This window comes from Panthera onca, chromosome C2 (genome assembly GCF_046562875.1).
Source record: "Panthera onca isolate mPanOnc1 chromosome C2, mPanOnc1 haplotype 2, whole genome shotgun sequence".
Classification (NCBI taxonomy): Eukaryota; Metazoa; Chordata; class Mammalia; order Carnivora; family Felidae; genus Panthera; species Panthera onca.
This window is the reverse complement of record NC_138347.1, coordinates 128,655,514-128,681,423: the sequence shown is the minus strand read 5'-3', so window position 1 is coordinate 128,681,423 and position 25,910 is coordinate 128,655,514. Positions and strand designations below refer to the sequence as shown.

Sequence of the window (25,910 nt, the reverse complement as noted above, 5' to 3'; positions counted from 1 at the left end):
TAAATTGCTCTACCTCCAAAATCTTGAACTGTAATATCTCAATAGCTAGTAGCTCTCCAGCTCTGTCCCCATTATTGTTACAATAGCTGTTTTTGGGGCTCATTCGATCTCTAGTGTCCAAAATTCTTGTTTCTTCCATTTTATACCAATCATTTCCTCATTTTCTTCTTGCTGGCTTTGACCCCAATTACTTCAGTTACTTTACTAGTACGCTCAACTTTCTCCCACCAGCCTAATTTGGACATGCTTACCCAACCCCAAAACAGCCAATCTTGAGCTGACTTGATTCCCCTACTCTCTGCCTTCTCTGGTGCTATAACTTAATGCTGCATATTCTTGGATGAAGCCATTCCCCAAAATGAGAGTCACTACAAAACCATGACTTCTATTCTCAACAAATAAATTAATATTTATAAGCTGCTGATAGTTTGGATCCCTGTGATCCATATCTATAAACACTTAATGGCCACCAAAATAAATTGGAAATTTGAAATTTACTACTCTAGATCAAGGTGTTTAAATTCTAATACAATTATTAAACAGAGTTGATGTTTTCTGACTACAGATTTTGAAAATATTTGTTTTGAAATAGACATTCTTTATGAACTAAGGTAATTATACCTAGTTTGAAAGGGTTTCAAATTTTCTGAAGAAACCATTAAAATGAGATTCAAATTGGGGCACCTAGGTGGCTCAGTTGGTTAAGCATCTGACTTTGGCTCAGGTCATGATGTCATGGTTCGTGAGTTCGAGTCCTGCATGGGGTTCTACACTAACAGTGAGGAACCTGTCTGGGATTTTCTCTTTCTCCCTCTCTGCCCCTCCTCCACTCATGCTTTCTCTCTCTCAAAATAAATACACTTTTTAAAAAATGAGATTCAAATTTTCACCTATCAAATAAGCAATAACAGTCTGTTTTGTCACAAGACAGTTTCCCATAACACCAATTAATTTATAAGTGGTTAGTAAATAAAATAACAATGCCAGTATAACACAGAAATTATGACTTACATTTGAATTTTCCCAGCCAAGGGGAACTGAAATAGGAGGTAAAGAATTGTAACTTTCTGTGGGAAAGGAAAAGACCCTCACTCAGGCTCAGCTACTGTCAGGCAGGAACCCTCTCTGCCCTATTTTTTTTTAATTAATTTATTTATTCTTGAGATAGATATAGAAAGAGAGAGAGAGAGAAGGAGGGAGGGAGAGGGAGAAAGAGAAAGAGAGAAGGACAGAAAGAATGAGTGAGGGAGGGGCAGGGAGGGAGAGAAAATCCCAAGCAGGCTCCACACTGTCAGTCAGCATGGAGCCCAACATGGGGCTGGAACCCACAAACCATGAAATCGTGACCTGAGCTGAAATAAAGAGTCCAATCTTAACTGACTGAGCCACCCAGGCACCCCCCTCTCTGCCCTATTTTAAGAAAACTAAAAATGAGCACCTGCAACCAGGGCTTCCTGCTCAGAGGAGCACCGCCAGCCTACACACGGTTCCTGGAACACAGCAAGCTGTACTTCCTCATATGCCCTCCTCTATGGCAGCTCCACTGGGTTAGAAATCTACTTACGTCTGTGCTATCTCAAGATCATGCAGGCCAGCGATTTCCATCTTATTACATTTTAATATCTTTAACTATCCTCTGAGGCAGCCTCAGCTGTGCTAAGTGGTTTGACTGGGCTGTCCAAGTTATCTCATAAGGTACCAATTATGCTTTTGTTAGTACTTGGTTTGAAAATTGCAGAGGTCTTGAGTGGTTTGCCCTTAACCTTATTTTTCCCATAAGTCCTATTATTTTTAGGGAACAGGCAATCTTGGAATGTTTTTTTTTAGGAATGCATTTGATGTTGCAACAGAAACGTTTATATTCTTTAAATATAATACTGAATGTTAGAGTATAGCAAGCAAACAACTTGTGAATATATATCAAAGTTTTACAAATATTTATACTCTTTGACTCCCTTCATTCCACTTCTAAAAATCCACCCTAAGGAAACCAAATATAGATACAAATTTATGTGTATAAGGATTTTAATCAAAATTATTTAAAATTGAAGACAAGAAACAAGATAAATGACCAGCAACAAAGCAGTAACCAATAAACCATAATACTGTACATCCATAACAGAGAACAATAGGTTTCAAGAATTTCTCTTTCTTTAGAGGACAGAGGTGGTATCCCAAGCCATTATACCCCTTCAATCAAATCTCTCCCTGTTCATCTATGTGATAGATTGAGGTTCACCTTTGAGGACAGGTTTTAATGATCAAAATGAACTTAAAAAGACTATGAAATCATGAACAGGAAGAACTCTTACAAATAAATTTAATAAATTGGGTTTTGCTTAGACTATAACATAAAAGCAGACAAGATACAAACCATATACAGTAAATTTTAACAATGTCTGACACCTAGAATACATCATGAATATAACAGGTGTTCAATAAATGTCCAGTGGACTAAAGTTAAATGTGTATGTATATGCATGATGTGTGCTCCATTTCTCAGAAAAGAAGGGAAATATTAAATATTAATAGTGGCTGTTTATAAATGGTGGATTACGGATTATTTTTTATTGCATGCTTTTATTCTTTTTCTTCTCTTAAATTTCCTACAAAAATTAACTGGAAAAAATTCATTTTCAAAAACATGTTTAAGGAAATATGCATAAAAGCTTCAGCAATTCACTAAATAAAAATCCAGTTACTGACTAAAGTAATCCACGAAGGCCTGTAAGAGCTAGAAAGAATGCCCTCAAGTAATGAAATTCAATAAAAATCACATTGGTAAAGATAGTATCTTTGATATACCAATATTAACACCAGTAATGATAACTTATTAGTGACTAAAACACCTTCCTCTAACCTTCCCTTAAAATACCCAGGTATACCAAAAAAGGTAAAATCTGGCAAAACACTAAGAACTGAAAAGACAACATCAAAGAATTTCCTCATGCCACATGCCACACTGACACTGGGGCTAAATGAGAAGAAAATTCTTGGACTATCCATGCTCACCATCTGAATGACAATAACACAGGAAACCCTGAAGATGACAGGGAATGCAATAAAGTGGTATTTTTCAGGGGAATAGCAAGCAGGCCAGGAATTGTATTCCCAAACTCATCATATGTAAAAACAATAGATTCTCAGGTCTCAGAAAATATACCAATTATGCATTCTTCCCCCAAAAAGTTACTTCAAAACATTCTGCGACATCAATAACACTTTTATTTTTAACAGAAGAAACCATTTTATACTGAAAAAAAGTATACTTCATGATGGAAGTATAATAATCTTCAATCTTGACAGCTCTAAATCAAAATGTAAAAAGTCCAAAAACCCCCAAATATTAGAAATACAAAGAGAACCCCATGGAAATACAATTTTCCCCAAATATTAGAAATATGGAGAGAACCCAATGTAAGTTATATAATCATGATACAAAACTATCAGTCTATGATTAATGCTAGCATGTAGAGGATATAATTTATATATATACATAGCCATAATTAATATGGTAGATAATCACACATCAAGATAGCATTCTATAAGAAAGTTAACTCTTTGAAAGCATCTATAAGAGATTTATCAAAAAGTGATCAGCCATTAGAAAAGCATAATCAGTTTCTTAAAGTAGAAAATGTACAGGCCACAATTTCACCACAGGGCAGTGGGAAGGAGGTGGGGAGGGAGGGAAAACTTAACACTACAGATTTTGAAGTATGATCTACCTCAAAAGTTACCTATTCATAAGAGTGCAACTACCTTAAAAAAAAAAAAAGTGAGAACATGGAAAAAATATTGGAAAGATATTTGCCAAAAATTATAAATGCATGATTAAATAATGTATTTTTTCTTCTTTATGGTCTTATACACTTTCCAAATAACCTAAAATAAGCATGTTTTTACCTTGATAATCAGAAAATAAAATAAAAAGAATTTTCAACAAGCTGATATTTTGAAAAAGATGAAATCTGTGGAAATATCATACTTTAGTTTTGAATATAATCTTTCTCTTCCCTTCCCCAACATATGCTCACAAAACAAAGATTTAAAGAAAAAGTAAAAGACAAATGAAGATGGGATCTAAATAATTTATTCTTTTCTAATTGCTACTAATTATTAGTGTTTCAAATATGACAATAGCAATTAAATGCAGCCTCAAAGCAAGGGTAGTAGATGGAAGGAGTGTTACCACTCCAAATCAGGTAGGCTCCAAAGAGGTGAAGTGGGCAATGAGGAATGGTTAGACAGGCAATAAGGGAGACAATCTATTCAGTAATGCTTTACTGAGCCACTCTGCAGCAAGCCAGGAAATAGGTAACTCTTTAGGAGACCAGGAAACAGAGACTGGTTTTGGTAGAGGACAGTGACTGAGAAAAAAGATTGGGGTGCCCTGGTGAGAAAAAGGAAGTTCCAAGGGCTAAGAAGAAGACCAAGTCTAAGTGGCCATTTCAATAAGTGCCTTATTTGGAAAAGAGACCTGGGAACTCGAACACCAGCATGATCAAAGGAGGGATTAAGGGAGGGAAATAATAAAAGCAAGTCAGGGTATGAAGTTGTGGAGGATCATCTTATAAAGGTCAGGTGATTACAACAACCCCAATAAGTCAAAGATAATGTAAGTAAATATCACAGATGTCAAAAGAGAAGAAGATGCTAAGTCACTGTCTTGGGGAAAAACAATCAAAATAGGAAAGGAAGGATGTCATGCATGATAAAAACTGGTCCCTTAATAACAATCCAAAAAGGAAATTAAGAAAACAATTCCATTTATGATAGCATCCAAAAGAATAAAGTACCTTACAATAAATTTAAACAAGGAAATTGAAGACTTAACAGTGAAAACTATAAAACATTGCTGAAAGAAAGTAAATTAGACTTATATAAGCGTTAAGTTATCCTATCTTCATGGATTGGAAGACTTACTATTGTTAAGGTGGCATTACTACCCAGAGGGATCTACCAGTACAAACTCTATCAAAATTCTAACTACTTTTTTTTTTTTTTTTAGATAAATGGAAAAGCAGATTCTCAAATTAGTATGGAATTGCAAAGAGTCCCCAATAGCCAAAACAACCTTGAAAAATAACACAGTTGAAGAATTCACAATTCCTAATTTCAAAACTCACCACAAAACTCACCACAGGAACCAAAACAGTGTGGTACCAATATAACAACAGACATGTAAACCCATGGACTAGAACTGAGAATCCAGAAACAAACCTATATATTTCTAGCCAACTGATTTCTGACAAGGATGCCAAAACCATTTAATGAGGAAAGAACAGCCTCTTCAACAAATTATGCTGGGACAACTAGATAACCACAAACAAAAGATTGAAATTAGACCCCTAGCTCATACCATATAAAAACAATTCAAAATAGATCAGCAACCTAAATATAAGACCCAAAACTATAAAACTCTTAAAAAAAAAAAAAGAATAAATCATTATGACCCTGGATTTATCAATGGATTCTTAGATATGTAACTAAAAGCATGAGCAATGGAAGTAGATAAACCAGACTTCATAAAAATTTAAAACTTCTGTGCATCAAAAGACATTATCAAGAAGCTGAAGATAACCTACAGAATGGAGGAAAATATTGCAAATTACGTGTCTGATAAAGGTCTTGTATCCATAATATATTAAGGACTCTTACAACTCAACAATGAAAAGACAAATCAGTTAAAAAATGGGTGTTGAGTAGACATTTCTTCAAAGAAGATACACAAATGGCCAAGAAACATAAAAAGATACTCAACATCATTAGTCATGAGATACAAATCAAAACCACTATGAGGTATCACTTCACACTCACTAGGATAGCTCTAAGCAAAAAAAAAAACAGAAATAGGAAATGTTAGCAAAGATGTGGAGAAATGGAATTTTTATACATTACTGGTGCAAAATGCAAAATGGTTCGGCCACTGTGAAAAACAGTTTGGTGGTTCCTCAAAAAGTTAAATATTGGGGCTCACGGTTGGTTCAGTCAGTAAAGTATGCAACTCTTGATCTCAGAGTTGTGGGTTCAAGCCCCACATTAGGCACAGAGCTTACTTAAAAAAAAAAAAAAAAGTTAACTACAAAATTACCCACAATACCATTTCTAGGTATACATCCAAAATTGAAGACACTCAGTCAAGCACATTTATCCGTGTTCACAGCATCATTATTCACAGTAGTAAAAACGTGAAAACAGCCCAGATGTCCATCAACAGATAAATGGATTAAAAAAAACTGATATATACATAGAATAGAATATTATTCAGCCATAGAAAGGAATGAAGTACTGATACATGCTATAATGTGGATGAACTTCCAAAACATTATGCTAAATAAAAGAAGCCAGACACAAAAGTCTCATATTATATGATTCCATTTATATGAAATATCCAGAATAAATAAATCCATAGGGATGGAATGCAAATTAGTGGCTGCCAGAGACTGCGGGGAGGGGGAGAAGAGTGTTTAATGGGTAAGGAGTTTTACTTTGGAGTAACAGAAATGTTTTTGGAATAAGAAGTGGTGGCTGCACATCATACACAACTAAATGTCGCTGAATTGCTCACTTTAAATAGTTTTATATTACATGAATTTCACCTCAACAAATTATTTTTAAGAAAGACGAGTGCCTGGGTGGCTCAGCTGGTTAAGCGCAGACCTTTGCTCAGGTCATGATCTCACGGTGCATCAGGCTCTGTGTGGACAGCTCAGAGCCTGGAGCCTGCTTCAGATTCTGTGTCTTCCTCTCTCTGTGCTCCCCCTCCCCCGGTCTCAAAAATAACATAAACATTAAACATTAAAAAAAAAAAAAGAAAGAAAAAGCTGGCCTCTGCCCTGTAAATGGGAAGGGACTGTAATAAAATTGGCTTTCAGTGACTAGAAAGAATTATGAGGAAATTATCACTTACAAGAGAAATCAAGTCTCAATTAAGCTAAAGAGATAAAGAGATTATGAAAACAGTCAAACAGTCAAGAGACCTCAAGACCGAACTGGAACTGGAATCCTGCAAGATAATGTGAAAAGGTCAGCAAAAAAGAGCACAGAGCAGGCAAAGCAGAGTGGGTAGAGGGGTTCTGCTGGAAGGTGGACAGGACCAAGAGTGGACAGCCACAGAGTGAAAAAAGGCAGCATTTTGTTATTCAAATGAGTATAATTTTCCTATTCTAACAAAGGATGTAAAACATTTCAGTTGTTCGACTACAAAAACCAGACTTAAATTCTTCACTGCCAATTCCAGCAAAGTAGGAATGTTGTTCTTATTAGAAAATATGACATTTGCTCATAATTTTATTTTTAAACAACCCAAATTCAAAGCTGAAAAACCAAAGTTGTTCCCCAAAACTCTCAACTCCCATCAAGAAAATTTCATTTTTCGCTATACAATCTTAAGTTGAAACTTTAATTCAAGGTCCGTGTCCTACATGTTTTGGCCTGTTTAGCTCAAGTTCAAATAATTCAATAGTTCAAAAATTTTTCCAGATGACTTTAAAAGTTAACTATTGGTTTCCCAAGGCCACAACAATGGTTGAACAGTGCCAATGAGCAAACCATCTCCCGTTATAAAAAGAGCCACCTTTATAGCACTTAAAACACATTCCAGGAAGCTGTTCACATGTCTGTCTTCCCCACCACAACGTACACCTCACAGCAGGGCTAGGGTCTTAGAATATTTGTAGCTATTCAAATGTTAGATGCATGAATGGCAGCCTGTTGGAAAAATCAACTACATCAAAGATGAATCTAAAGGGAAATGGTATTTTAAAGAAAGTGTCAGGAATCAGTTAAGGCAGAAAAACAAAAGTGATGTTGTGGAAACAGAACTAAAGCAGAGTTTTTGCTAATAAGTAACTGAGTGAACTTTGGCAATCAATTTTTTAACCATTTTCTCAAGGCATCAATTTTCTCAACTAATAAAACAAGAGAGTTAAACCAGATGATGTTAATGTCCTTCCCCAGCCACAAATTTCTACTAATTCTATGATATCATCTATGATTTCCAAATGTCAGCCAAACCTCTATTATATTCTATGATATCATCCAGAGTTTCTAAATGCTAGTCAAAACTTAAGTAAAAAATTTATTTAGTCAAGATAATCTTCCAGTTTCTTAGTACAGTGTAGTACATGAGCCAGGAGAAAAAAAAAGCCAACATCACTTATTATGTATAAAACCACAAATACTCCGTATTTTAATCCACACTGAAAATAAATAAATAAATAAATAAGAAGATCTTATTTCAAATATCCAAGTTTATGGAAACTAATAAGCTGAAATAGATACAATAAAATAATTTGTCCAGCAGGGGTCCTGGCTGGCTTAGTTGGTAGTGTGTGCAACTCTTAATTTCAGGGTTGTGAGTTTGAGCCCCACAATGGGTACAGAGATTGTTTAAAAGTAAAATATTAAAATAATAATAATAAGTCCATCAGAATCTAATAAATCTAGCTGTAGTCAAATTACAACTAGAAAATTAGCTGAGACCTGTTTAACTGCATTGTAAGACAAAGAATTTACAAATATTAGACTGTAGGAAAGAGGCATTCTTTCCTCATGATTAAAAAAGAAAAAGCACATAAATCTTCAATTCCTATAACTGTTCAAACAATAATCTTACAGAGTAAGTAAGATTTTTCATATAATCCTCTACCAATTCACCATTTTCCTCCAATCTTTCTCCTATAACCTTAAGCGTCTCCACAGAACTTAGCTGAGAGCATATACATGTATGCACAGAGAGTATAAAAAGAATAAAAGTGAGCTTTTAAGAGAAAAATGATATGCCTAATGGACAACAGAAGACAATATAAATATGCCCCTCTCCCTCCACCCCCTTCCTGGCCAGGCCGCCTCATCTCCTGCCCAAGACTGGCCTCTTCCAAGGAAAGGCAAGCGGGCCCACCTCAGAGGTCGCTAAGGAGTCAACTTCAAGGAAGGGAATCTCCTGATCCCCCTGAGGAAAAGCCAGGCATCTGTAATCACAAAGCACCTTTCCCCACTTTGCCACTTTAGGAAGAAAACAGGATAATATGGTCAAAATCAATAGTTCACTTAAAAACAATCCACTTGGGGCACCTGGTAGCTCAGTCAGTTAAGTGTCTGACTCTTGCTCTTAGCTCAGGTCAAGATCTCATGGTTTGAGAATTCAAGCCCCAAGTCAAGCAGAGAGAAGTCTGCTTGGGATTCTCTCTCTCCTTCTCTGCTCCTTCTCTGCTCACACCCACGCATGCTCTCTCTCTCTCTCAAAATAAGTAAACTTTTAAAAACTAAAAAGTAAAAAATAAAAAAAATCCATAAAAGAATTCTCCCAAAGATGTGACTTATGCCACATCTGCAGAGACAATAAAGGTACTTCACAAATCCTATCCAAGTATTAGTAAGTAACAAAAACAACCCATAATCTCCAGCATTATAACATAACATATGAAGCATGCCCTGCCATTGTGCTAGAATGTTCCAGTATCTGGCAAAAGATACTCTGGAAAATAACTTGTCATTGGTACCTGCCCTAGTTAAATAAGAAAACAATCTGACCAGTTCAAACATGGATTGCAGGTACATCTCTGTAATAGAGATGGAGTAAGTTACTGTTTGATTTGGTCACCATTTAACTTCTTCCATAGCCAACTCCCAATAGGAGTATGATCTCTGATCTCAGTCAGCCATGGAGGCCGTTAGTAACTTAGAGCTGACTGTTATGTCCAGTGGCTCAAAGCACAATGGAGAACTCACAAACATCCCTTTCCCTGCCAGCAACTTGCATTGCAAAGTGCTAACTTGAAATCCAGTTCCAAAACTATGTGAATTCTCTTCTTAGGCAAGTCATTCAGCTCTCTGCTAAAAGTCCCATGAAGGCAGGGATATTTATGTTTTACTCACCAAAATATATTAAGCCCCTAAAATAAGGCCTAGTAAACAATGAATAAATAACTGTTTGGAGAGTTGAAAGTGTTGCTACTAAAGGCAATCAATCAACCAGATGATATCTAAGTGACCTCTTTTCCAAACATTCTATCATTTTGGTTTTCCTTCCAAAACATGCAAATCCCTCACCAACAACTAAACTAAACAGTTTTGAGGATTATATAGCATTTTCATATACATTATAGTAACTGTGGTAACAGACATCCTGTTGTAGTTGAAAAGTATCTCATCTTATATATGAAAACCAACACTCAGAAACAGGAATTAAACACCTGTATCTTAAGATGGAATTTAAACTTAAATATGAAGATTTCAAATTTAGAATTGTCCCACACATTATCTACTATATTCCCACATGTGCTTGGGTTTTTGTTTTCAAATTTTTATTTAAATTCTAGTTAGTTAACATATAGTGTAATATTGGTTTCTAGAGTAGAATTTAGTGATTCATCACTTACATATAACACTCAGTGCTCATCATAACAAGTGGCCTCCTTAATGCCCATCACCTATTTAGCCCATCCCCCACCCCAGCCCTCCATCAACCCTCAGTTTGTTCTCTATTGTTAAGAATCTCATGGTTTACTTCCCTCTCTTTTTTTTCCTTCCCATATGTTCACCTGTTTTGTTTATTAATTTCCACATGAGTGAAATCATATGGTATTTGTCTTTCTCTGACTTATTTCGTTTAGCATAATACACTCTAGTTCCATTCATGTTGTTGCAAACAGCAAGGTTTCATTCTTTTCGATGGATGAGTAACATTCCATTGTATATATACACCACATCTTCTTTATTCATTCATCAGTCAATGGACACTTTGGCTCTTCCCAATGTTTAGCTATTGTTGATAATGCTGCTATAAACATCAGGGTTCATGTACCCCTTCAAATCTGTATTTTTGCATCCTTTGGGTAAATACCTAGTAGTGCAATTGCTAGGTCTGTAGGGTAGTTCTGTTTTTAGCTTTTTGAGGAACCTCCATATTGTTTATTCCCAAATTTGCGTACATGTGCATGCACACATATACAAACCTTAAAATATTTTCCTTTAAGTTGGACTAAATTCTCTCCTTTGACAAATAGTTTAAGTTAGAAAAGATGCAAAAAATAATAATCCTTGGCGAGGCACCTGGTTGGCTCAGTTGATTAAACGACCAATTCTTGATTTCGGCTCAGGTCACGATCTCCACAGTTCGTGAGATCTAGCCCCGCGTCAGACTCTGCACTGACTGTGGAGCCTGCTTGAGATTCTCTCTCTCCCTCTCCCCTGCTCTGTCTCCAATAAACTAAAAAATAATCATCATCATCCTTGGCTATTTCCACTTCTAGACAAGATAGAATAATAGGACCAGACTAACTCTCTTGTCTGAGATAGCCAAGAACCATACAAAATATGAGAGTTCAGAAAGACAAGGACAGCTAGAGCATGCAGGATGAAATAACAGAGAGGAGAAAGTTACACGGAAAACTTCCAAAATCTGCAGAGGGCTGCCCTCCAGTCTTCAGTTAAGTACTGATCAGAGGATGCATAAGGAAGTTGCATGAGAACAGAGAAAGGATAAAATGTACAATCTTACTTACATAGTAACTGGAATATCACCTACACCCACCAGCCAGACTGGAAAGCCTCATGATTCACACAGGTCACTGGAGAAAGTACACAAAAGAGTCTTTAACTCAGTAGTGGGGAATAATTAGCCTATACTGAGCACTGCTCCTGTCCTATCTAACAAGTCCTAAAAGCAAGATGTGGAGGATCAAACTGTTTCCAAGTACTTAACTGAGTCCAGAACAAAACCCAAGAATATTTATAGGAATACAAAAATATTCAGCACCCACCAGAGTAAAATTCCCAATGCCTCCCATCCAATCAAAAACTACTTGGCATGCAAAAACAAAACAAAAGCAAAATAAATAATTAAATAGATAGATGTTAGATAAACTAACTGAAACCAACCCAGAACCAGCAGAGATGTTAGAATTAGTAGAAAAAACATTTAAACAATTATTATAGCTGTACTTCATTGGTCAAAAGTTAAGAAATATGGAAGACATAAAAAAACCCAAATCAAATTTCTAGAAATAAAAACTACAATGCATGTGATTAAAAAATACACTGGACAGAATTAATAGAAGCTTAAGCATTTCAGAAGAAAAGATGAGAAATCGTATTTCCCAGTTTTTAACAACTGGAAAAGGCTTCTGCCAGAATCTCTTTCGAATACTTCACATCCTTCAACTGTAGTGCAGACCAACAGTCTGCGGAGAGACTGCCACATGTCAAGCCATGGGGTGGCCTTAGTGCAGTATATGGGAAAGACAGAATGTGATGGGTACAGTGATACTGATTTGTTTGTACAGAATGTAGAGCTATGGAAGCCAAGATGGGATATACTTAACCCAGAGAGTAGGGTACAAGGAACAGAAACTTGAGAAAATTAGGCAACCTCAAAGAAAATAAAGTATTAATAACCAATTTATTTAAACTCCCATCCATAAACATAAGTCCAGTCCAACTCCCTTTTTGGATAATAACTCAGCAGGCAATGGGAAATGATAAAGAGAATGATGACTCCCATAAGGCATAAGATGGTGAATCTCCTCTAAAAAGAAATCTGGTTTATTCATTCATTGAACTTTTACTGAACATCTACTACATGCCAGCTATTGTTTTAGGTGCTGGGGACATAGAGTGGAATGATATAAAAGGTCTTTAACCAAACAGAATTAACTTTTCTATAGAGGGAGACAAAAACGAGTATTAGATGCTTAAAATAGAACAGGATGATAAGAACAGAGTGGTACTTGGGGTCAAACGTAGGAAAGCAAGGCTGAGGCAGTGACTTTTTTTTTCTTGAGACACAGCTCACAAGCAGGGTACAGGCACAGAGGGAGAGAGAGAATCTGAAGCTTAGCGTGGAGCCCCAATGATTCCACGACCCTGGGATCATGACCTGAGCCTAAATCAAGAGTCAGGTGCTTAACTGAATGAGCCACCCAGGTGCCCCATAGGCAGTGACATTTTAAGTTGAGATCTGGAAGGCTCCAGCCTTGTGAAGATCTGGGGAAAGTATGTGAGGCAAAGCAACCATAAAAGGCAGACCCTAAGGTGAGAAAGAGCTTAGCACCAGAGGAACTAAGAACTAAACACATGGGGGGAGAGGGGATAAGAGAGGAAAGAAGTGGCAAGCAAGAGTCTTAATATAAACATTGACCTATAAATCAGAAAGATCTGAACAGCCTAGATGCTTGATATTTATGAATTGTTAATTTCTTGGGTGTGATAATGGTTATTATAAATTTTTAGGTTCCCTATCTTTTAGAGATACATATTAAAATTTTTTTTATAAAATTATGTTTGAGGGGTGCCTGGGTCAGTTAAGTGTCTGACTCTTGGTTTCAGCTCAGGTCATGATCTCACAGTTCATGGGTTCAAGCCTTATATCTTGGGATTCTCTCTCACTCCCACTCTCTCTACTCCTCCCTTGCTTGCTCGCTCTCTCAAAATAAAAAAATAAACTTAAAAAAAAATAATGTTTGAGTTTCCTTCAAATAATCCAAGTGGGGAATCAGGGAAGTAAGAGCAAAGGAGTAGACTGGGGAGTGGAGTGGTATATACCCAAAAAAACTGGCCATGAGTTGATAACTGTTGAAGCTGGATGATGGGTACACAGAGGTTTGTTATACTAGTGTACTTCTGAATGTCTAAACTTTTCCATAATAAATACATTTTTAAAAGCAAATTGATTTAAAATAAATTGGAATTTTGGGGGTGATAAAACTATTCTATACAATACTTTGGTGGATACATGATACTATGCATTTGTCAAAACCCATATAACTACAATAAAGTGAACTTTAACGCATGCAAATTAAAAAAAAAAAAAAATCATGTAGGAGGTCAAGGAATACCAGGGTCAAATACGACCCTTTCCAGAACCAGCTTTTGTGGGACCCAAATGCATCGATAAGCTTTCATCTATAAAGTACAAAGCCCCAAGGTCTAAGTCAGCACAGTATGCAAAATTTAATATGGGTGAGTATCCATCCCTTTGTCTAGGGAAAGGGCTGAAGACTTTCACAAAATAAGGCTGAGAATCCCTGATATTTCTTTTGCCAGCAACTTCTACGTGAAAACTGAATTACTATTGCTTGTAAACTTAATGGTAATATCTCACTGTCGTTTGCTTTCCTTGCAAGGAGATTACTACACAGCCATTACCATAAGCAAATAATAAATACCACCAGTAAATTTTACAACTCTGAAAGAAAGTTGGGACAGGTATCCCTCCTCCCCCCAAAAAAGGAAAGAAAGGTGGTCACCGTTTTACAATACCATATTTCATTTCATGTAAAGTGTACCATTATTTTTTTGTGGCACTAAGAAAGAAATAGAACTGTCAATTAACTGAATACTTACCATTGAGTATAAAATGGTTCCAATTTCAGAGATGTCCAAACATGGGAAAACTGTACATCATATAATGAATGAAACATGGCATTCAAAAAGTTCATGAGTTGGGCCCCATCTCAGATCTCCTAAACAAATTGCTCAGGATAGGTCTAGGAATTCATATTTTGTTTGAGTTTCTCAGATGATTCTGGTTAGATAAACACTAAGTAAACTGCTAGCCTTCAGAGGCAGCACAGAAAGAAAGCATGCACTCTGGAGTCACATAGCCCCAGACATCTCTGTGACCTCCAGCAAATTCTGTAATTTCCCAGAGCCTCAGCTTTATCTATTTAAAAAAAATGTCAATGCCACCACCTACTTTGTATGACTGACTAAAGGAGAACACATGTGAAGTACTTGGTTCACATGTGAACAAGAGGTATACTAAGAGGTATACTTGGTTCACATGTGAACAAGAGGTATAGCAAGAGGTATACTAAAACACACATATTTATAGAAGAATATATTTATTTATAAACAAGACATAACATTTATTTTATGAACAAACATGGGACCTAGAAACTACTTTTAAGAAATATTCTTGGGAATGCAAGCTGATGCAGCCACTCTGGAAAACAGTATGGAGGTTCCTCAAAAAACTAAAAATAGAACTACCCTACGACCCAGCAATTGAAGTACTAGGCATTTATCCACGGGATACAGGTGTGCTGTTTCAAAGGGACATGTGCACCCCCATGTTTATAGCAGCACTATCAACAATAGCCAAAGTATGGAAAGAGCCTAAATGTCCATCGATGGATGAATGGATAAAGAAAATGTGGTATATATATACAATGGAGTATTACTCGGCAATCAAAAAGAATGAAATCTTGCCATTTGCAACTACATGGATGGAACTGGAGGGTATTATGCTAAGTGAAATTAGTCAGTCAGAGAAAGACAAAAATCATAGGACTTCACTCATATGAGGACTTTAAGCGACAAAAGGGATGAACATAAGGGAAGGGAAACAAAAATAATATAAAAACAGGGAAGGGGACAAAACAGAAGAGACTCATAAATAAGGAGAACAAACTCTGGGTTACTGGAGGGGTTGTGGAAGGGGGGGATGGGCTAAATGGGTAAGGGGCATTAAGGAACCTACTCCTGAAATCATTGTTTCACTATATGCTAACTATTTTGGATATAAATTTTTAAAAATAAAAAATAAAATAAAAAAAAAGAAGAAGAAATATTCTACCACTCAGCAGTATCACTTGCTGGGCACAATACAAAGAATCATTCACTAAGTATATATTATGTAACTCAGCAATATACACACACATTTGTTTTGGCACATCACATTTTAAGGGGTCCCACAATAAATCAAAGTTGTTTAATAACATTTTGATCAGAAAATATTGTACTTGATTTGCATCAACAAGGGTAACACAAAAAAAGCATACGTTTTTAAGTGTAATACAATTTCAGAGTAGCCAAAGGCTCTGTTTCATGTCCAAGTTTTTGTTTTGTTTTGTTTTAGTATGTATAACTGGCAAGTTTTGTCACAACACTGGCATAAGTGCATTAAAACCACAAAAGTAATGCTATGGAATTTCTCAATTCAGGGTGCTCAAAGAAATACCCATGTTTCATTTGTTTCTAATGTGACCCTTAAAATCCAAACAGTATTTTAGGCAGCACCTCCAAAATTGAGTAGTCAACTCAGGATGTGACTCACAGGGGACAGGTTTAGCCATAATTGGATAGAGTTCTCCCACATGTGTAGCATGAAGAAGGGGGGGAAAAACTCAAAACCCACAATTGCACAATGTCTCAGCCTAACTCTCCCAATGAAGAACACAGGGACTCAAATTAATGCTGCATCGATGCCACCAACCACACCCAAAACACCCAGGTCTAAGAGTTTGCTTCAGGGTGCTAACTCAACTCCAATAACAATCACCCACACCTCCTCAGGTCATGCCAGACCCATCGGTAGGGAGGACACCCTCACTGCCCTCCCCGACCAAGCACTTGGCCTAAGGTTTAAGAGGAAAGAGAGGTGCTGGGAGGAGTGGAACACATGGCTCATCTCATTTTTCTTTCCATCAACCACCTCCCAAAAGAGAAGAGTCCCTCAGTTCAGCAGCCCAAATCTGAAACCTTAGCGTCCTCTGTGACTCCTCTCTTCTCTTTAGCCCTCAGGTCTCTCCCCACTACGTGGTTTTCCAAACTCCCTGCAAATTCCTCACCAATCTATCCCACTCCTTCAACTGCCCTAGTTGATCCCTCTTATCACCACAGGGCTGACTCTGTCCCATTTCCCAGATCCAGCTTATCTGTCTCGAAGCCCCTTTTCACCGGAGCCAGTCATCTTTTCTGTAACCCAGTCCTGTTTGTGCACTCTCCTTTCCTAAATTCAGCAGCTCCTCATTACCTACAAGATAAAATTCCTAATCCAATTTTAACCTAATTCCCAGCTTTATATTCTCCCTGGCTTTGCCAATTTTTCTCATTTTAGCCATATTAGATTTTTCCTACTTCCCGATTTCACACCCCTCTGCTTCTATACATCTATAGCTTTTTCAAGCTATCTTCTCTACCCGGCATGAACTGCTCCTCTTTTCTGCCTATAAAACCCATCCTGAAGATGAATTTCAAATGCCTCAGTTCCTGGAACACTTTCCCTAAAATCTCTAAGCCTCTCTCCTCTTCCCCTTCTAAAGTCAAAAGTAATCACTCCTACAATAAAAGTACCCACTCCTCCAATAAAAGTAATCACTTCTTACTTATGTCAATCAGCAGTATAACTCTTACCTCAGTGTTATAGTTATCAATATAATAGTCTCCCCAACAAAATTCCCAATTCTTCAAGAAAAGGAATTTAATAATTCTGAATCGCTATTTTCTCCCTCAATATATGGTACTTGGTTGAGCTTCAAAAATTCTGACTGGACTGATTTGGAGAGCACTGATCTCATCTTGTATTAAACTGATTTTAAATAAGATATGAACAATGCTTAATTCTTTCAGAGGGTATTTATTTAAAAGAAAAGCAAGTTACCCAAACTGAATTTCTAATTGGTGAAAGGCAGAATCTATTCTTAGAAGACCCCTGACCCTTACAAATCCCTATCACTACCATGACTGCTGCCATAACCAGTTTATACCATACTGCTTACCCCTCAGTATTTTATTCCCAAACCCTTAGCACTGCCCCAGTCACATGCCAGTTTCACAAGTCCTGGATTTCCAGGGAACTGAGTACTATTAGAATTATCAATTAGAGAACATGGGAGGATGCAGATAATAGTCAAGACCACAAACATGTGGCAGCGGGCTTTCAGATTCTACTTCTTGGGTATTTTTGGTTAATCACTGCTCCTCCAGAGCTCACAAGGAGGCAAGATGGATTCTGGATTCAGGCATGACGAAGTCAAGACCTGACCCTCTACCAAAGGGTCCCAAATCAAAGTCCTCAACAGTAAAAATGGGGAAATGGACATGGCAGCCTGTTAAGAGTAAATGAGAGCAATGAAACTAGGCCTGAGGAAACAGGGATGCCACCACATGGAGAGTAAAACCTCCTGAGGCTTTTGGAGTCTCTGTACACGTAGACCTCCATCAGGACTATACGCCTTACAATCAAGGAAGTGGGTTAGTTACATACTTCTGCCAAGCCTGTTTCCTCATCTATAAAATGGAAATAACAATATATATTTAAAACAGGAATTACCTTTGTGCCTGACAGAGGGAAAAGATTGCTACATGTCAGCAGCAATCTAAAAAGTGTCAACTACTAGTCTTCTAAATATTATTCCAAAAAAAAAAAAAGAAAAAGAAAGAAAGAAAAAAAAAAACAACCCTGTTATACATCAACAGCTCTTCAATAGTCAAAGCCCAATCCTGGGGCACCTGGGTGGCTTAGTTGGTTAAGCGTCCGACTTTGGCTCAGGTCATGATCTCGCGGCCCGTGAGTTCAAGCCCCGCGTTGGGCTCTGTGCTGACGGCTCAGAGCCTGGAGCCTGTTTCAGATTCTGTGTCTCCCTCTCTCTCTGACCCTCCCCCATTCATGCTCTGTCTCCCCCTGTCTCAAAAATGAATAAACGTTAGAAAAAAACATTAAAAAAAAAAAGCCCAATCCTGCCATTTACATATTGTGAAATGACCACTCACCTTTATCCCCATTTCTTCCCCAACTCCCTGAAAGGAAACTAATGAAATCACAAAGACATTAAACCACAAAGACAAACACAAAGGGGAAAAAGACAACAACACATCATAAATTTCAACAAACTTTTTCAGGAGGGGAGCCAGGTGAAGAAGTGGTCACTGCTCCTCAGGACCCCTCAGGCACCAAAGGCCAGCCTGAGGCTCAGGCTTGACAAAGAGGAGCTTCTATAAGGGGTGGGCTCCCAGATCCAGCAGGAGACCTTAAGTTTTTTCTGAAGAAACTGAACCACAGAGGCAGAAGAACAATAAAGAGAAGTCCAAATCTATACCGAAAATGGTGGCACCCTCCATCCCTCCTTAACCAGATAACCCAAACCCGGACAATCAGTGTATTGCCAAACACACCAGAGGCAGGCTACTGGAGATACCTTCTCTGCAGACACTAGTCCCAAGGAGGATGTGAAGGTACTGTTATGTGAGGTAGATGCCCCATAAAAAGTCTACCTGTACTCCAAGGGAAGTCGTGAGACCACCAGCACACACACTCTCCTGATCAACTTTCCAGCATCTCACTCTTAATTGTAGACAGCCAAGGACCACCAGATGTTCGTGATGTCAACAAACATAAAAAGAAATGAATAAGCACACTGGAGGAAGCAGAAGAAATATTAAAAACATATTAAACATATAGAAAAAATGAAAATCAAATAGACACATACCTCAAAGATAAAATATCCATAAAATAAGAATAAAATGGAAACAGAAAATGAAATTAAATGGAAATGAAACCAGAGAACAAAAACCTTCTGAAATTTAAAAACACCACCATTAAAATTTTTTAAATAAAAGCCTATAAAATTGAGAAGATCCCCTTGCTACTTTCCACATCCAAATACAAAGATATAAGTAACAGACAACATAAGTTAAGAGTATCTGAAGATCAATTCCAGGATATTCAATAATCAAACCAACACGTGTCTCAAAAAGAAAAAACAAAAAATAAAGGGTAGGAAATTATCAAAGTAATAGACATTCTCGAAAACTGAAAAAATATGAGTCTATAGGCCAAAGGGCCTATAAAATAAAATAGACAACAGGTGAGAAGAAGGACCCACACAAAAACTTACAAAATTTCAGAATGCTGGAGAAAAAGATGCTTACCTTCAATTAAAAAAAAAAAAAAAAAAGGAAAGAAAAGAAAAGAAAACAAAGAAAAATAAAAGGAATCAGATGGCTCTGGATTTTTCATCAGAAACCGTTAAAGCCAGGGGCACCTGGGTGGCTCAGCTGGTCCACTTCGGCTCAGGTCGTGAGTTCAAGCCTCACATCGGGCTCCACACTGACAGTGACAGCCTGCTTGGGATTCTCTTTCCCTCTCTCTCTGCCCCTTTGCTGCTCGCTCTTGCTCTCGCTCCCTCAAAATAAATAATAAACTTAAAAAAAAAAAAAAAAAAACCTTTATAAAGCCAGAAACTGTGAAAATGTCATCAAAATTATGGAAAAAAATATTTTCAGCCTACTATTCTAAATTTAGCCTAATCATCTATAAAGCATCTATAAATCATCTAGAAAGTATCTAGCGTAGACACCTTCAGACATGCAAGGCCTCAAATAATTTACCTACCATGGAAGCCACTGAGGGTACCCTTTAGCAAATGAGGCAAACCAAGAAAAAGAAAACAAGTGATCCAGGAAACAGGCTCCAAGGCAGAAGAGAAGGGAACAGAAATCACAGAAAAAAACAATACTACTGTCCAGACTGGAGCAAGAGAATGGAAGGCTCCTGAGCAAGGGAGTCTCTAAGAGGAAACCAAGTGGAACTGAGGGATGATTTGTGCTACCTGGAAAAAATATCAAAAGGCACTGAACATATTTCTTGGAGTGTTTGAGGAATGTAGCCATAGATACACAAAAAACTAATCAAAAACTTGAAGGCAATTATTTGCTCCAGGGAAAACAAAAAAAACAGAGAAAAACCCCCACATAATCTGGCATCACTATTTAACTCAGAAGTGAGCAATAAATTTTTACACAATAATGTAATTTCTGATGGTTGGTTTTACTAAAAATTGTTATGTAGCTATATTGAGGGACAGAGAGAGAACAGGGCAAGTGATCAATTATGATACTAGAAAGTCAAGTCCCTATTCTACATTAATTTCAAAATATGAAAGTAAAAACCAGGAAAATAAATGAACAGAACTATAACTGGTATGAGATGGTGGCTTCCAGTGTAAAATAGGACGTGGAGGATAAAGAGGCTAAGGGTAGAACACTGTTGTTTTATGTTAAGCCTTTTAGCACTATTTGATTTTTTAACTGTGTGCATATATTAATTGGATTAAAACAACAACCTATTCTCATATCAAGGGCAATTAGTTCAATTTATAAAGCTGTCATTATCAACTTCACTTACAAGTTTTTTATTTGGAATTCCAAACTCACTGTCTTAGATATATTACAAAATGATGGTTAGTTTCCCAAGTCAGCGTTCAGAGGCATTTAACCCATCATGATACAAAAATATGGTACAAACTATTATTTCAAGTAGTCTTAAACACCGTAAGAGTTTCTGTGAGAAACTGCAGTCTGAGAACTCAATATGCCTCGTACAGATCTGAACCCTACCCACTTGTTCTTCTGCCCTCAGGGGCAGCCAAGGAATACTTTAAAGGTAGAATGGATGAGGGAGATGGACATGGATCTGGCAAGAAGGAGAGTCAGACTCGCAGTTAACAGGTCCACTCTATTTGCATTAAAGAAAATACTACTGGAGGTCCCTCTTGCCCCAGAGGTTGGTCAGTGAGGCGATCTTCCCTCCCCTCCTCCCCACAGCCCATTCCTGGGCAGAACCTGGATGCTCATCAGTCGGGTGACAAATACATACACATCATTTCAAGTATTAATTAGCAATGATTTCTTTTCCACCATGCCATAATAAAACCTCTATACAAACAATATCTTCATTACACTTAATAAAACTTTGTGGCCTATGTCAACATTATGTTTAATTTTTTTTAATGATTATAAATTGTGTGACCTTGAAAAAGTTACTTAAAGCCTCACTTTTCTCAACTCTAAAATGGAAATAATGGTGTCTACTTAACTGGGTCATAAAAAAATTAGAGGAAATGATGTGTACAAAACATAAAGGGGCAGGTAAATGGCAGGCACTCAATCAATGTTAGCCTCTGGTTGTTCCCTGTCCTTCATCCCCAACCTGGCTGGTTTCTAACACGTATTCTTACATATAAACAAAGCCACAAATCATATGCAGTACATGCTTTTACCAAAAACAAAAACAAAAACCTTTAAAACCCATGCATAATGCATTAATTTTTAAAAATAATTATGTGATACGAGTCGATTTATAAGTATTTTTCCTAAATCTTAGTTTTATGTTCCAAGTACTAACCTAATTTGCAGTTTTAATTCATCTCAACTAAATTTAGCTTATTCAACTAGACTAAAAAGAGGATTAAGAAGGGCAGGACATTACAGAAACTCAGCATTCTTCTTTGATTAAAGACTACAAACCCATGTATGTAACAACGTGTAAACAGACTGCTGCAAGCAATACCATTTCAACTTTGAGTTGACTTCAAGAAAGTCTTATAAACTTAAAAAAAAAAAAAAGAATAAAACTGGCAGATAATGGATGATAAAAAAAAAAATCCTCCCCCCCCCCCCCCCCATCACACAGACACACCACAAACTCGAGATTAAACGAAGAGGGGGGAAATGTTATTCTGTGCTGCAACACACAAAAGAAAGTCTAACACACAAAGAAATGTCTAGGTATCTGCAACAACCAAAGACTTCCCATTCGGGGCCATTTCTCTCAGACCTTCCTCTAAGGCTCATTTCCAGAATCCACAGTCTCAGCACAAGAACACCATTATTTTTCAAATCAATTCCCCAAACGACAAAGCTAATTACGTACAACAGAACAACCAACTGGCCCAAAGCTAAGTTCTCCTTTCCCTACAAGGTATTCAAAGGAGAGAGGCCCTGAACAAACAGTCCACAGTCCAACACATCCAAGACAAGAACCAAAAAGATACTGGAGAAGTTAGCAGGTCTGCTACCGGAAGATTCGTTCACCATTTAAAATTATGCTTTTCGGTCACAAGATTTGGAGACTGCCACTAACGTGTAGTGCCCTTTCTCCCTTCCCCCCCTCCCGCCTCATTTAAAAAAAAAAAAAGTATGGGAACAAGAAAGTAAGAGCACAGTATTGTGGTCATCAAAACCACAGGCAAGAATTTGCAGGTTTGGTCTAAATAAACGTGGACTTGAGGTATCCAAAATCCAGGGCCCTAGAATGACACGCATCAGGAATGGTCAAAGAAACTTGGTGCGGCAGGGAAGAAAAGTTAGGGCGCTTGACTGCGGAATAGGGCCAAAGGCTGAAGGGGCTGTGAGGAGGAGGGAACGGGGTGGATCCCAGGTCTTTCGCGGCGGGGCAGCGAGGGCGAAGGGGGTAGGCCGGAAGGCTGACCTGGGGCGGGGGCCGGGCAGGGACCACACCTCCCGGCCAGCGAGGCAGGCAAAGGCCAAGGCCCGGGGACGACCCCGAGTACTGGGACGTGACCTGCTCGCGGTTCCCGGCCCGCGGACTGGGCCGCAGGCAGCCGGAAGCAGCCGGGGTCGGGCCCGACCTGCCCACCCCGGAGCAGGCGCCCCTACTCACCAATGAGCCGGCGCACCTCGTCCTCGCTCAGGTAGAGGCTCACGCTGGGCCCCGCGGCCGCCGGCGACAGCGCAGGAGGCCGCGGGGCCGGGGCGGCGGCGGCGCCGGGAGCGGGTAGCAGCGGCAGGACCGCGAACAGGAGCAGCAGCGGCGGCGGCGGGGCCCTCAGGCCGCGGGTCCCGGGGAGGCGGCCCCGGCCCCGCGGCCCCGATCGCGCCGTCCCGCGCATGGCCGCCGCCGCCGCCGCGGAGGAGCTTTGGCTTCCCGCCGCGCCGCCACCACCCACCCCCGGCTCCGAGCCCCTCACAGCCCCGAGCCGGGGGCGGTCGCCCAGCTCATCGCGCCGCCGGCCCGTGGCAGCCGGACGCCGCTTCAGACCGCCAGAGCGCGCCGCCGCCGCCGCCTCCTCGGCAGCATCGTCCACTGTGGAGGGCTGGCCGCGGAGGCGCGCCCGTGCGCGCCGCCGCCGCCCCCCGAGAGCGCGTACGCACGCACAGTCCGCTCTGTGCTGGCCGCGGCCGGGCTGGGAGCGCTTTGATTTTCAAGTGCAGCCGCGGGCTCGGGGCATTCTGGGCACCCTCTGAAAGGGAGCCTATCCCCACCTTATGTTGTCACCAGCCTGAGGTTTCCTTGCCTGTTGCCTGTAACACCCCCGCTTCCCCCTTCCGCCCCGACACAGAGTCCAGACAGGCAGGCAGGCAGGCCCCGGCCTCGTCTGCGGCTGAGTGGGGTCCCAACTCCAGGGAAATGCTTGATGCGGTCGCTCAGGTTTGCATAAGAGAAACCTGCTTTTTCTTAGAAAATGGAGAAAAATGGAAAGCACCTTTTATCCTACCATCGGAGGTAACATCAACATTTCTGTGTCAGTTTCCATGTATAAATATTATATGCTTTTATTCTCCAAAAAGATCCTGCTCAGCAAACTTTAGTAACCTTATTCTTAGACCTTACGAAGTTTTATTTTTCATGATCGTTGTGCGCCCCCGTTATCAACCCTATCTGGGGTTGTTAACCTGTGGTGCGCAGTAGTGTGTGTCTGTTTTTCTCTGAGTGTGCTTGAGCACACACAGAGAAGTGCTCTGTACGTTTCATCGTTTGTTCTAGCGAGACCCTGTCGCCCATAGAGGTTAAGAATCGGGAATACGCCTCTGCTTTTCGAAAGGCAGCCTAAGCAACCTGTGCTCGGACCTCCAGGTCTCGGGGTGCATTTATGTGAGCACCTACCATCGTGCTCAAACATGCTCCAAGCGCCCCCTCTCTCGGCTGAGAGTTCCAAGCGTCCTAGCCCGGCCGGGTCACCTCGCCCCTGCGGGCAGGTCCAAGCCCCGACCCGCGCCAGCTGCTCGAGGGGCAGGCGGGGTTTCTGAGCGCAGTTGCTGCTCCTGAAGAGAGGCCCTGGGAGGCGGCTATTTTTATCCTCTTGAGGGAAGCGGCGGGGGGGGGGGGGGGGGGGGTTGATGAGGCGGGAAGTCCTGGAACTTCATTTCTCTCGTTCTGTAGGGAGAGCCGTGGATTCCATTTAGAGATAAGCCAGCCTCGATTTGTCAAGCTTCAGCCCCCTGAGTTGTGCCTGTCATCCTACAGGACTGTCATCCTACAGGACGAGGCAGAGAAGAGGGTGAGAGTTGAAGAAACGTGCTCCACCAGACAAGCATAAAAAACACAAAGGTCAGCAAAAATCCTTAGGTTGGAGCAGCCACTGCTACCTATTAGAGCATCAGGGCTCTGTCAAGAAGAGCTTGAGGCTGGAGATGTGCTGTGTGAACAGGGCTCTCAATTCAGAAAGGAGTCATTTTTTTTTTTAAAGATGGCATATGCCCTGCATTTTTAAAAATAGTTCACAGTCCCCAAGTGAGGAAGCTCCTGTCTTCAAGGCAATCTCCTCTTAATCAGTGACTTCTTGAAGTAGTCTGTGCTGTAAACAGAGCAGGGCTTGTCAGTCAGGCCTGGCCCTGCTCTGGTTAATGGTGTAACCTCGGGAACATTAAACTCCCCAAGCTTCGGTTTCCTCATTCATAAAACAGGGGTGATAATGCCAGATTCACAGGGCTTTCACAGGATTTAATTGGAGATGTTGAGTAAAACACTGAGACCAACACTGGACTGGGTAAGTGTCACACCCATTATTACTGTTGTTATAATGAATCCCTTCCCTGTAATGACCATTTCCTGAAGAGTTTAATCACCAGTTACCTCCAAACCCTTCAAACCAGAGATCCTCAAAAACTTCATTCAATGCAGCACCATGCCTAGCCCAGAGCTGAGTTCAGTGCATTTGTGCCAGACATCATGCTTGGTCTTGAGACACAGGGGTAAGCAAGGTGCTTCCTTGAGAACATATGATAAACACATGTTCGTTGCACATTTTCATCAGTGCTGTGAAGAAAAAGTTGGTGGTTCTCAAAGTATGGTTCCCCAGACCAGCAGTACTATCTCACCTAGCAACTTGTAGAAATGTAAATTCCCTGGCCTTACCCCAGACTAATAAGTATCAACTTTGGAGGGAAGGAACACATAGAGAAGTGGTATAAACATGTCATTGTTTGCTCTAGAGTCCCTGTCCCCCAAAGAGCATCACAGGCCCTCCAGGTGATGCTGACCATTCTGTCAAGAAAACCTCAGCTCTACTACCTCTCCTTTGGACTGTTGTACTTGCTGCCTCACTGGCCTCCATGCTTTCTTTCCCCTTCCTCCTTTACCCCTTTAAGTCTGTTCTTAA

At 39.6% G+C, this 25,910-nt stretch overlaps 1 protein-coding gene across 3 annotated transcripts in view; it reads right to left on the bottom strand.

Annotated features, from left to right (window-relative positions):
- RYK (receptor like tyrosine kinase) overlaps window positions 1-23,635 on the bottom strand; it is a 103,229-nt gene extending 79,594 nt beyond the window's left edge. For 2 of the 3 annotated variants that reach the window (XM_078432331.2, XM_060638713.3), the window contains exon 1: window positions 23,192-23,634. In XM_078432331.2, the coding sequence (XP_078288457.1) occupies window positions 23,192-23,420 (229 nt within the window). In that variant the 5' untranslated portion in view covers window positions 23,421-23,634. Of the gene's footprint in view, window positions 1-23,191 lie in introns of all 3 variants that reach the window. The other variant, XM_078432332.2, reaches the window with a different exon arrangement.
- Between the last annotated feature and the right edge of the window lie 2,275 nt (window positions 23,636-25,910).